General features: G+C 38.3%; 1 protein-coding gene across 4 annotated transcripts in view; it reads right to left on the reverse strand.

The window, feature by feature from the left end:
* Window positions 1-12316, reverse strand: part of LOC143469621 (triple functional domain protein-like) — a 36937-nt gene that overhangs the window by 15549 nt on the left and 9072 nt on the right. For all 4 annotated transcript variants that reach the window (XM_076967376.1, XM_076967377.1, XM_076967375.1 and 1 more), the window contains exons 8-35: window positions 11822-11967; window positions 11136-11340; window positions 10069-10197; window positions 9832-9933; window positions 9169-9378; window positions 8896-9000; window positions 8468-8637; window positions 7874-8039; window positions 7223-7409; window positions 6945-7111; window positions 6590-6733; window positions 6071-6232; window positions 5867-5951; window positions 5586-5759; window positions 5333-5464; window positions 5124-5215; window positions 4656-4768; window positions 4371-4468; window positions 3983-4133; window positions 3473-3610; window positions 3130-3259; window positions 2777-2902; window positions 2043-2210; window positions 1783-1917; window positions 1491-1610; window positions 812-891; window positions 635-746; window positions 306-477 (exon numbers count right to left, since the gene is read on the reverse strand). In XM_076967376.1, the coding sequence (XP_076823491.1) occupies window positions 306-477; window positions 635-746; window positions 812-891; window positions 1491-1610; window positions 1783-1917; window positions 2043-2210; window positions 2777-2902; window positions 3130-3259; window positions 3473-3610; window positions 3983-4133; window positions 4371-4468; window positions 4656-4768; window positions 5124-5215; window positions 5333-5464; window positions 5586-5759; window positions 5867-5951; window positions 6071-6232; window positions 6590-6733; window positions 6945-7111; window positions 7223-7409; window positions 7874-8039; window positions 8468-8637; window positions 8896-9000; window positions 9169-9378; window positions 9832-9933; window positions 10069-10197; window positions 11136-11340; window positions 11822-11967 (3919 nt within the window). The remainder of the gene's footprint in view (window positions 1-305; window positions 478-634; window positions 747-811; window positions 892-1490; window positions 1611-1782; window positions 1918-2042; window positions 2211-2776; window positions 2903-3129; window positions 3260-3472; window positions 3611-3982; window positions 4134-4370; window positions 4469-4655; window positions 4769-5123; window positions 5216-5332; window positions 5465-5585; window positions 5760-5866; window positions 5952-6070; window positions 6233-6589; window positions 6734-6944; window positions 7112-7222; window positions 7410-7873; window positions 8040-8467; window positions 8638-8895; window positions 9001-9168; window positions 9379-9831; window positions 9934-10068; window positions 10198-11135; window positions 11341-11821; window positions 11968-12316) is intronic.

The following is a 12316-nucleotide window of genomic DNA, read 5'->3' on the forward strand; positions in this document are numbered from 1 at the left end:
CGAATCTCAATGATGTAAATGAACGATTTTTTGGCTACAGTATTCTGAAAAACCGAGTGCTGTTATGTACTTGAGGCAACAAAACACTTCAACTTATTCGAAATTTCGTGATATGCGAAGTCCAGTTAACGAGCTTCCACTGCATATAGTTTCAAGAAACAATGCATGTAAAAACATGTAAAATCAGATACTGTATGTCTATGTGATATATAAAGGAATGGCAATGGATCTAAAAATAGTGTAGAAGTACTAAACCTCATATAGTATATATACATATATACATAGTAGTTTTCTTAAAAACTCACCAGCGCTAGCTAGACAGGAGGTCGGTACCAGACCTTCTTTCGCGCCGTCCTGAGCAACGACGAACTCATCACGTGATGCCAAGACAGTGAGCAGCTGACCGCGTCGAACGTTCAGGTGTCCAGTGGTACCTGTGTGCTCTTCGACCACTCGCACGCTTTCCCCAGGTATAAACTGAACATGTTTAAAAACGTTTAAAAAAGTTCACGGATTATTGTTCGGAGTAAATTGCTGTGCTTGGATTTTTCATGAATAGTTACAAGGATTTGCTTATGTTATAAAGGGACGTCATTTGTAAATTGCACCATCATTACAGAGTAATTTGTCGTACGTTTTCGCTGTTGTAGGAAGCTCGCGAATGCAAAGAAACAGAATCGGGGTTTCCGACACTGCTCGATTCACTCCAGCGTTCGTCGTCAAGGACATTACTACTGCTGTTTTGCCTGCGAAGAAAACAGTTCTAAAAGTGAAAAACCCAAACATTTTCAAAGAAACATATGCAACCAACCTCTTAGTTAGGTAGGGTTTCGGTAACTGAACGGAACGTGAAGCTTCTTGAATGACTTCGTTCAATTTTTTCACCCATTCCTGCATACAAAATTCGCTCAAAATTACTTGAGAATATCGCTTTATAATCAAAAAGTAGTTAATGCAGCCTTAATATAATGGCAGCCCAACCGCCAAGCTAATCTTATCAAAATACACTATCTATTGAATCGGGCTTCAATAAACAAGCGCAACATGTAACCGTAAGTACTTCATGAAATTTGGAAATGCTTCACTGCAGATGGGAAGTGATGTTAAGTGAAAGTATAAGCAAGAAAACTTTACTTTTCTTTACTTTTTGATTTGAAAATTATATAGTAAAATTAAGGGATGCTGCTTTAAAAACATCATTTTTTAAGTGAAATAAAAACAGCTTTTACTGTAAGAACACGCGATTATTTATCAATCACGTGCAATGTTAAGGGTCAAATACAGTGGAATATTCAAACGAAGATAACAAAGCTTTCAATTGAGTTTTGTAATATTTATCTGTCACTCCCACTCACCTGTGTTGATTTATTAAACAAACCAAACGGTACTGAAGGTGGGCTGGCTACCGATATAATCAATAAAGAATACCGACCATAACTCATAACAAGACGGGACCAATGTAATTGTAAACCATTGAATATTTTACTTACCTGCTTCGTGTCGGGGGTTGGCGCTTTGAGAGATAGTTTAACGTCGGACCGTGGGCAACTAATCACAAATTTACAACTGTCTTCAGCTTCGACATTGTCTTGTACGCTCAGGTCACACGTCTGAAAGTAGAGTTATTTGCATAATATGATCTACGAATGGTGTATTGACAGTAACACTAAATTATACGCGATATTCACCAAAGTGAATGGTCTATATAGGCCTGAGTAGACCTAGTTCATCCAGCTTTAATCTCGTAAAATTCATAGTAAACATTCAATTCGATAAACTTACGTAGTATCTATTTTTAAATAAATATTTTGTTTTTCCGCTGCTGTCTTTCGTTTCTTTGCAAACAAGCAGCGAGAGTTCGAACAGAAACAAATGACGATCTCGGCCTTTTCTGATGAGCTGCTTCGTGTCCAGCACCTAAGTAAAGAAAGGTTATGAAGCATCAATCAACATTGAATTTGTGGCGCTCGTCTGATCCAAAATGAAGTCAGTGGTATCTTGCAGTGGATACGCCAAGTAGATTTTATCATAGCCCTGTGTACCTGGAAAGAATCTTGTAGGATGATGTCCCCTTGAAGTTTGATGTCGTCGTCGAATCCTCGCATCATCCCGAGATGAAGCGCGTCATTAGCGCGACGAGGAACGGACAGCATCACTTCCAAACCATCTTTTATCTCACTCATTTCGCTCTTGCAGCATGATGCAAGGTCCTGGAGGATACAATGACAAAAACATAGGGATCACGTACAGGTGCCTTAAATTACACACTTGAGATTATCCCGGTGTTCGCATTAGGAGTTCCTAATTACAATAAATAGTTTCTTATGACTTGCACCGTAAACAGTTAAAACCACTGCTATGTCTTGCAAGTGTTTGTGCTTTTAATCTTGAATTCTGTGCGTGATGAAGCCCGAAAGCTATGTGCACTCATTAAAATCAAGTTGGAAAAATGTGAAAGTAGTTTTTAGTGCGCTGCCATGCCGAATGCTGCCAATTTAGTTTCACAGGTAGCGAGTCCTCTCAATACAACGTTTCACCATATCGCAAAATAATTCCATACAAACGCAGACCAAACACGTAATCGTGCTTGCTCCACATAACGCCTACGCAAGATGATTTATAAGATGATATCATAATCGTAGGCAAAGACAATTCCGTGGACTGTTGTCTAAACGCACGTACTACACGTAAGTAATAGCTTCGAATCATAGTGTATTATTAAATGCGTCTTATAAAAGCCTAATTTGGATGAACCACCTTTACCACCACCGCATACCTTTAACAGGAGTTGGTACTTGGTGATTCTCTGCACTGGCTTGATCAGGTAAGACGCAATTGAATTGCTCAGTTGCTTGCGAGCTTGAATTCGGTCGAAGAAGTCACCTGCTTGCTCGATGAGAAGCTGAACAACAACAAGGTGAGACACATTTACGTGAACTTCAATAGTTACCTTTGACTATTACACAGTATTTACGTCATACGTAGGAATTTAACAGGAATATTATCACCGTAACGTCACATCCATGTCGAGCACACATGATTTTCATTACCGCAAGGTATGGAAATTTTACACAACCTCTAACCTTAATAGCTTGTAATTGTAAGCGTTCTAAAATTCAAAGCACTTACCTCGGTAGAGGTGGGCTTGTTCTGGCAGTACGTGACGTAGAGGTTGAACTGTGTTGCCCACGTGACAAAACAATGGCCGAGATCTTCAGGCAGTAGTTCGTATTTCTCAAGTTCTTTCAGAAATATTTCGCTACGAAAATAACAACATTTCCAACTATATTCTTTAAATAATAACATGGAATCACATGGTTACAGAAAAACACTCCGAAATACGCCATAACCAATCAGCAGCTATAGGCTAATACCCGTGGAATAAGTTGCTGACTTACCACAAGCTTTCACCACGCATTTTTTGTTAAACATACAGAGAATTCCTTTGAAATGAGTTGGCTGCTAAACTCACCTGTGAAATCTAAGAAGTTCTTTCATGTTGCCAAATATGACCTCTTGCTGACCTTTCAACGGGGCGGGCATTTCCGGGTTGTTGTCGGTCATTTCAGACAAGTAGTGTTTGATACAATCTTCCAAGTCTTTTACGTATCTGACAAAGTGACACAAATATGTAAATAAAGAATAATGCTTCTTTCCATACGATACAAGCCGCTGGGTAATTACATCAATGCAGCTGCTACAATACGGTACACCTAATTAAGCCAATGTCCAGGTTAACGGCTCCTAGGTTTTCACGTGCCCTTGCATACCCAACCTTGAGGCGCTGGCGCAGTGGTTCCGAACCTGATGCCGGGGAAGGTGGCGTACGGTGTACGCGAGTTATACTTTAAGTCCTCATAGTAACAATTTTGAAGTTGGGGTCCGCGAGAGAGGAATTATTACAGCTTGGGGTCCGCAAGTAGGAAAAGGTTGGAAACCACTGCGCTAGCCTAAGTATACGATGGTTATGCGCCTTATTTACATTCGTTCCGTCTGCAGAAGTTCGGTCATGATGTATTTCTGACGACGCGCGGTTTTGCCGTCGTCTGATGCTTGTTTCGCGCTGACCTCACCAGAACCTGACGGTGGTTTGTAGGATATGTCGACGGGTGACGTTAGACTTGTACCCGAACCTGCAATAATAAAGGAGGTCATACACACATAAGCGACATTGCTGAGTGTTTCAATCTTGCTAGCGTTGCTAGCGGGTGAAAGTCAGGCTTGCTTATTTAATGTATTTAATACTTAAGCCTTTCTTCATAGACTTGAACCTAACAAACAGAGTAAAACTTTCTCCTGACTAATTTATAATTCCAGCTAATTTTTTTCAGTTGTTACAGAGTTCTGAAAACGTTATTTCAAGAACAAACCAGAACGGGATGAAACGTTCAACTGGTCCATTGACTGCGCAAGACTGCCATCCAGAGATTTCCGTCGCGCTTGCATTCGCCTGATAAAATCGGCGTATCTGAAAAGCAGGATAAAAATTTGAGGTTAATACTTCCAGAACATTTTTAAGTCTGCACTCTAAGCTAACTAATGCCAATGAGTATGTGAGATAGTCAATCGCGACTTACCCAAACAAGTTAAAAGGTACAATTTCCTTAAAACATATTAGCGGCAATACGCTACTTCGTACTAAACAAGCAGTGTACCTGGATTGAACCGCTTTCTGGTATCGTTGGACGCAAGCCGCGAACGACCTATCCTTTTCGAACCACGCGTTTGATATTTCAGAGGTTTGACTGTTGAAAGAGGCAAGGCGACTCTGCAAGAGATGTTGTTTAGAGTCGAAATATTTTATTGTAAAATACCGGTATATATGCTTCATAGCAGTGCTTCTCGATATTTTTAGCCGCGACCCAAAAGACACCGTTGACGCAGACAGCGCTTTACCTCAGGCGTATAATGTTTCGAGCTATATAATTGATTAACATGATTTTAACCTACGAAACGTGACTTACGCATGGCAACCTACCCAAATCCATCAGTGACCGAATTTTGGCACTGCTTTTATATGTTGTGTGAATGTTAAACGCTTAACGCTTAGAGCTGGAGAAAAAGCTCCGTTTATGCATGCATCCATTTTGATAAAGTTTAATTACTTTCAAACAACGTCTTACCTTAACTTCATCTTCAATCGTTGTGAGTTGTTTGAACGTTTCAGTGTGATCGGACTTTTTCTTTTCGTCAATAACTTGCCCGTATTTTTCTCCTACAAATGAAATGGAGAACGCAACCGTAATTTTAAGGCAGATGGTTTCAAGCAGTTTAAGGGCGGAATCCCTGTCAGCTACTCCATTTCTACTGAAACTGTGAATGGATAAAATACCTGTAGTTTGCAACCATTTAATCATCTCCTCCACTGTATCCTGATAGGCTTGCCATTGTTCCATGCACATGTTCCTGGTGCTCCATAACCGCAAGACCTGATTTTCTCGCTGCAGCAAATCTTCGAGGACGCCTAGTATCATTTTGTAAAACAAGCTATTAAAACGCCAGTTTCAAACTCTCATTAAGCACAATCAGAATGTCTTTTGTAAATGTTAATCATTTTACTTTTGAAGTACAATGAAACACTTTACCGCGAACGCATTTCTCAGGGGCTTTCCCGCTTGTGGAATTCTGAGTGTCGATCGTGAATTGATCGTTGGGGTAATAGGTGATTTGGCGTTTTACTGTTTTCGAAAACTCGTTCGAGAGTTTGCGGACAAGAGTACAAGCATGCAGAAATTGGTCTTTTTGTTGTTCGTGCTTTTCTAAAACAATAAAAGAAAACGAAATAGAAAGGATTCATATCTGAGTTCAATGGCTTTTAAGTGCAGAATTACATTAAACAAGACAAGGTAGGCATTTCAACACTCACCCAATTGCGTCTTGATATTAGAAGTGTCGCCCCAGTCATGGGGTCGTTTATATTCGGCTTGCAAACTATCTAAGACACTGCACACCTACAAAATAACATACCATATTAAATTGTACCATTAATAACAAGACAGGCACAAAACACAACAATGAATAAAGCTGTGTGAGACAACAACGACAACACATTATTGAAAACTGACATCACCTCGTCTGCTGTTTGAAAAAACTTGCACGCGCTTGTGATGAGCTTAGATCGGTCGTCGTTGTGTCGGGCAAGGGCCTGCCAAGCCCGACGTACGGCGTCCTCAGCCTCGCGGGCTGCCTGAACGAAGTCTCCTTCTCTTAAGCGAAAAGCGTCGGTCTGCACCTGCGTCGTACCAAGGCAAGAACATATTAAGCAAACTGTCATTTTAGAGTAGGTTTATCTGCGACAATGCTTTGCAGAATCGTGCAACGTCAACCAGTGGCTAATATCTCAGTCACAAAATCCGGAAGCTTGCCTAAAATCTTGGACTACGACGTAAAAGCGTTGTTCAACTTCGACTTTAAAGCAAATTTTAATATAGTTTTACAACAAGAAAGCTCAGATACGTGTTGTCATCAAAACAACAGAGGTTGAAAGACTAGGCGTGAAGGACGGGGGTAATTAAGTCATAAACTTCCACGTTAATAATGTTATAAATGTCGTAATGAATAAAATTACATTCTATAAACATACTTATACCTGCATGACACTAGCGCGCGTTTTTTCCGTGGCAACCGTACATCGTTCGTGTTCAGCACGGCACCGGTCGGCTCCGTGCCGGTTCGTTAAGTTGAGCACGGCTCCCCGGAGAACGTCTTCACCGGACGCAATCCAGCTTTGCACCTGGAGCAAAAACACGAATTACAGATGGTCGGTTGCGGTTTCCTTAAAACCTGCTTCAAGGCCGCGAACCTTCGTTACAGTGAAAATAATAGATGCTGATCATAGAAATTGTTGACAAGCGATTAACCATAACCAGTAACCGATTTTAGTAGGTGACCTAGCAGGTTTAGCGCAATGTTTATCATAACAGTAACTTCGCAACGACACGTACCAAAGCTGACTGTTGTTCAAGTTGTCTTAGATGTAAACACTTCTCAAGTTTCGTTCTGTGCTCGTTCGATTTCGAGTTGATCTCCCGCATCCTGCGTTGAATTTGTTCACTCAATTCCCTCACACGAACACATACGGACACATCTCCGTCGCACACCATTTCCAAATCTGACAAAAAAGCGATGTAAACCTATCACGCATTCAGCTTCGACAACAATGCAGTTTGGATATTTAGTTTTCCCCAGGTGTAGCTCAAGTTATTCACGAGGCGGTTCGTACCGGATTGTTCCAGCTGCAAGAGAATGTCCTGAGCGCGCGAGTTGACTTCGTGGACTTGTTGCTGCATCAGCTCTGCCCTACATCGGACTTGGGTGAAACGCTGTTCGATGACGGATGAGTCAAACAGAGGGAGATCGGCATCTGTGCGCGACATGTCATCCACCCAGTTTTCGAGTTCAATAAGTATCTGGTGAGCGTGGATTGGATTTTTAGGCTTGCAGAGTTTTAATTAAGCACGGGATCCTTTAATTTCAATATGCTTATTGCTTAAATATTCTATAAGTAACCACAATGCATTTTGTTTCAATCAAACAACGAACTTAATGATCGAGCAAAGGTAAATTTCATGGCAGAACTAAAGAGCGTGAAACTTAATTAAACATAAACTACAAAACAAAAATGAAAACTCAAAAGCAATGGTTGATAATAATGAAAAAATGGGCTTTCTGTACCACTAACCTTTCTCAACTTCAACCTATGATATAACAATGACATAAATCTCGTTTACCGGTTCATTTAACACTTGAATCATTGGCGAAAGATATACCAAAGTAGGTCCTCGGTTAAATATGACAGCAATACAATAACACTAGTGACCTATGACCATGACACCACAATGATGACACAGTGCCATAACAGCACTTCACATACCTCGGTGGCATCGCGTTCGTAGCTTCGGAAATGTAGCGAGAGTTCAAGTCGTGTCTCATATTCGCTACAGGAATCTTCAAAGTATCCTTGAACTACTTGCAACTGATGTAAAACGGTGTCGATGTGTTGAATTGAAGTGTTCATATTTCGTTTCTTATCCTCGACGCTGTCGGATATGCGAAGTAAAATAAAGAAATTTGGGCATGGTAAAACTGTAAGTTTGGCCACTGTCAGTTAAACAAAGTCAGCCGACTGTTGACATCATTATTATAGGTTGTGTAGGCTTTCTGTCATAATGTGTCACGATAGGAAAATGACTGGTATCGGTATAAACATTCATGCCCTTTCGCAAAACTTTTAGAAAAGAGCGGATTCACAAATTAGCTTCAATGGCGCGATCTACTCAACGGTTCGTGTTGGAAGTTCAAGATCACATGATAAGTGGCTGATTGACAATAGAATCAATAGAAAATGCGCTGAACTCAGTTTGTACCAACGTGTTTAAAATTAAACTTGGACCAAACCCTGGTCATGGCAGGTAAATTTAAAACCAGTCTAAACCATTGAATTGAGACAAAAGAAATTAATAAGAACCTTAAATTATGAAGTAAACTTTTCGCTTCTCCCTGACATGCAACAAACGAATCAATCAGTTGATATCGCTGTCCGCGGAATCTCTTCATGCGGCTTTCTGCTGCCTCCAGTGTGTCTGCAACATCGTCCTCCTGCATTTCGTTCCTCACTCCCTCATGAGTGTTCCACAACTGAAGGTTAAGAAGTAAATAAGGAAGTCAAAAAAATGAGATTATCACAAAATTGATCTATGTCAGAAAAAGGAAACAACTGTTTTATTTATTTTACAATGTAGAGTAATGCAAAACACTTAATGGAACTTAACTATATACAACTGGTTTACATAACTGTAAATTTATTAAATGCAAACTATGTACAATTGAACATACAATTACTATATCAATATGATTACTTACTGTAATTAAAATTACAAGTCCAAAAACAAGTACCTCTTTTATGTTGTTATTAAAAGAAACTGACATATCCAGAAGATTTCTCCTTCTTTCCACGCGACGTGCAAAGTCACGAATTTGTTCTTCTAGTTTTCGTGCCACCTTGACAAAACACAAGTAAAAAAGTGTTTTGGTAGGCAATGCACAAAACATATATTAAATGATAATTAAAACACTGAAGAAAATTTATTAAAACATGAATAAGTGTAGTAAGTTCAACAAATTGAAATGCACATTGTATGGTATTAACTATGCACACTAAGGCCGTACTTGAAAAATTTCATGTGGATCACAGTCACCATTTTGTGCAAGTTGTTCGGCTGCTTCTAAGAGTTTTTCAGCATTGGTGTAGGTGTTCTGTGCCACATCTTCAAAATCTTCATGTCTTTTTCTGAGCTGCCTTGCTCTGTGCAATGATTTTCCTATTCCTGTATATTTTGCAAGGAAGGCTTCACCATGCTCAGCTATCCATTTTAAAACCTGGTAAGCAATGTATGCCATATTATATCCCACTTCACCGAGCATTAACACAGTAACAATAAAAATAATGTATTGATAACAACAATACCAAAATATTTTTTGGGATTACATGTTATATGACAGACAAATTTGAGAGTCACTATTTAGTGATGTTTTGTGGAGAATTAGAACGAAGAAACCGCAAAAGTTACATGTTAGATGTACTTAAGACAACTGTAATTTGAAGGCAGAAGACCAAAAATAGCGTATGCTGTAATCAAATATAAAGCACATAAGCTAAAACATATGATTCAACCATTGAAGAGCCATGACTGATGAAATTCTTAAACCATATCCAAAAATCTGAACATTGTGTTACACTTGATATAACTTAATAATAGCATTAAAAATGCAGAGTAGAAGTATTTCCCTGAAGAGGTTTTTAACACAGTTATTTAAATCACTTATATATACCTGTGATACATCATGTTCATAAACACGAAGTTGATGTTTTTGAGCAAGGGACATTTTCCTTTCATTCCAGTGCTTTTCAAGTTCGCGATGGTGATGAAAAACCTTGATAAATGCACAGTTAAGCCACAGAGCATGCTGAACCATCATCAAACCACCAACTCTAGCAGCTCACCTCCCAAGTGAGAGACTACAGCAGGTTATGTGACCTTGACATATCTGTGAGATAAAATTGATTACCTCGTGTATGCTGTCTAAAACTTGCTGTGAAGCACTGCTGTAATCAATCAACTGAGCTAACACATCATCGGTGCTTGGACTTGTAGGCTTTTGAAGAAAATCGAGTAACTCTTTGCCATTTTCACAAACCTAAATTTGTAAAGAGATTAAAATCTTGACTTTGCCTTTAATTTCTATAGAAAACCTCATTAGAAAGCCACAAATATGTGTACGTCATAAATGACATAAACACAGTAATGATTATCCATGAACATGACGAAAATTTCTTTAGCATAATTCAAATAAGGCAAATTCTGAACATGTATAACTAACAACTTGAATATCAAGGAACCGACATTTAAGTTAGATAGGATATAGAAGTAGCATGTTAATAGTACATATTGTGACAAATCAATTTCCACAAACAGGTTTTTAAATGACCACCATTACGACAAAAAGAAACATTAAATTAACGTATTTCACATTGTAAGTTAACAAAAACAGATTCCAGACAGTTTAGGCTTATGAGCATACTCATAACACAAAACAGGCCAGCTATAACACAAAGGTCAGCTTTGAAGGTAAAACTCAGCTGAATGAGTCATTTAACTGTAAGACATTTCAATGTTTGATGTGTATATCCTTAAGCGACCACATGACAGTATTTTATGGAACCCATAGCAATATCTGCTTCATGTAGCTGGCAGGCAGTAAATGTAACAAAACCGCCTCAACAGTGTTAACATTGTGCCTACTGTTGCTTGACATACATCACAAGCAAAAAATTAATATAATTACCATGGGTCAATAAATTTAAATGTCTGCAAATGTACCTTACAAAAACCACCTAATACAATATTCACCTTTTTAAAAAAAAAAGTAATGGAACAACATCATAAACATTATAAATAAATTGTACAAGTAAGTACATCAATGTACCAAGATTTAATCCAAGGATGGGCTAAGGCTTGTAACAAGATTCTAGTGCTACAAGACGTATAAAGATTGAAAGAACATGTAAAGGTGTTAAAGAACATACAAAAATGTAGAAGTGTATAAAAATATTTGACAAATTTTACAAAACCTACATCATGATACGCCTCAGTTATCCTCTCATGCAGGCTAATATGTTTTTGTAAACTTTGCGCCAGGACAGGTATAGATTCCACTGTGGTAGTGGATTCAGTTGGATATCGTTCATCATTATCACATTCTTTCCTCCATTCTACTGTATTGACATTAACAAAGCGCTCAACCCGCTGGTGAAATTTAACAGCTAATGCCATCAGACGACTGCAAAGAAATAAAAGCATCAAGTATATAGTTTAAATATTGGTAGCAACAACTATTTTCTGTTTTATGTACATCCACAAAAGATTTCCATCTAACTTTCAAGTACTGCTACAAAGCAAAACAAATCACACTTGCCCTAAATAATTAATGAAATGGATTGGCCATTACACTGGTTCATAAACTTAAAGTTATTTATTATTGATCTTTGCAAAGCACATGCAATGCAGCTTGACTAGAAGTTGCTGCTTATTGTTTATCTTTTTAAAGGTTACTTTCTTTAAACTGCTACATATTACACCTTTGATTGACACAATACATTAGTTATATTGTAATTTTATACAAATAACTTTATGCATAATGTGTTATATACAATGTTTAATGAATCTATGCATTCACTATTAGATATAGATATGAAATAAACAATTAATTTTTCATTTAAAAGTGATAAAACTAGGTTAAAAATTCAGGCAAACTTTACCACCTTCTTTCATCCAGTGCAGCGGCAAAAATTTTCCATTCAAGGTCAAGGTTTGCAGATATGGCTCTGATGTCATCAGCTGCATAATGTCCCGCTTCAAGCATACGATTAGCAACCAACATCACACGATGAACATTGACATAAACACTCTGAAAATAGACAAAAAAAATTTAGTAGTCCACAAATCATCACAGTATTACCAACTGTATTGTTAACATCATTAACTGTTGTCCTGGGGCATACAACACTCAAAAATGTGTAGGAGATGAAAACATAACCAGGGTCCTAATCAAACCATCATCTAAGCAAAACTTTTATTTAAATCTGTTTTGTAGTCTAGCACACTCTCCCAAGTTTAAGATAAAGCTTTTAAACCCATTAAGGAGAATCAAAACAAGTCTAACTTTACAGAAAATTTACACCAAATGACGCAGGGCAAGCCATTTAAAAGCAATCACTCGTGTCAAACCCAATTGCAAAAATACCTTGAGTTAAAGT

The sequence above is a fragment of the Clavelina lepadiformis genome, chromosome 8 (assembly GCF_947623445.1).
Source record: "Clavelina lepadiformis chromosome 8, kaClaLepa1.1, whole genome shotgun sequence".
Classification (NCBI taxonomy): domain Eukaryota; kingdom Metazoa; phylum Chordata; class Ascidiacea; order Aplousobranchia; family Clavelinidae; genus Clavelina; species Clavelina lepadiformis.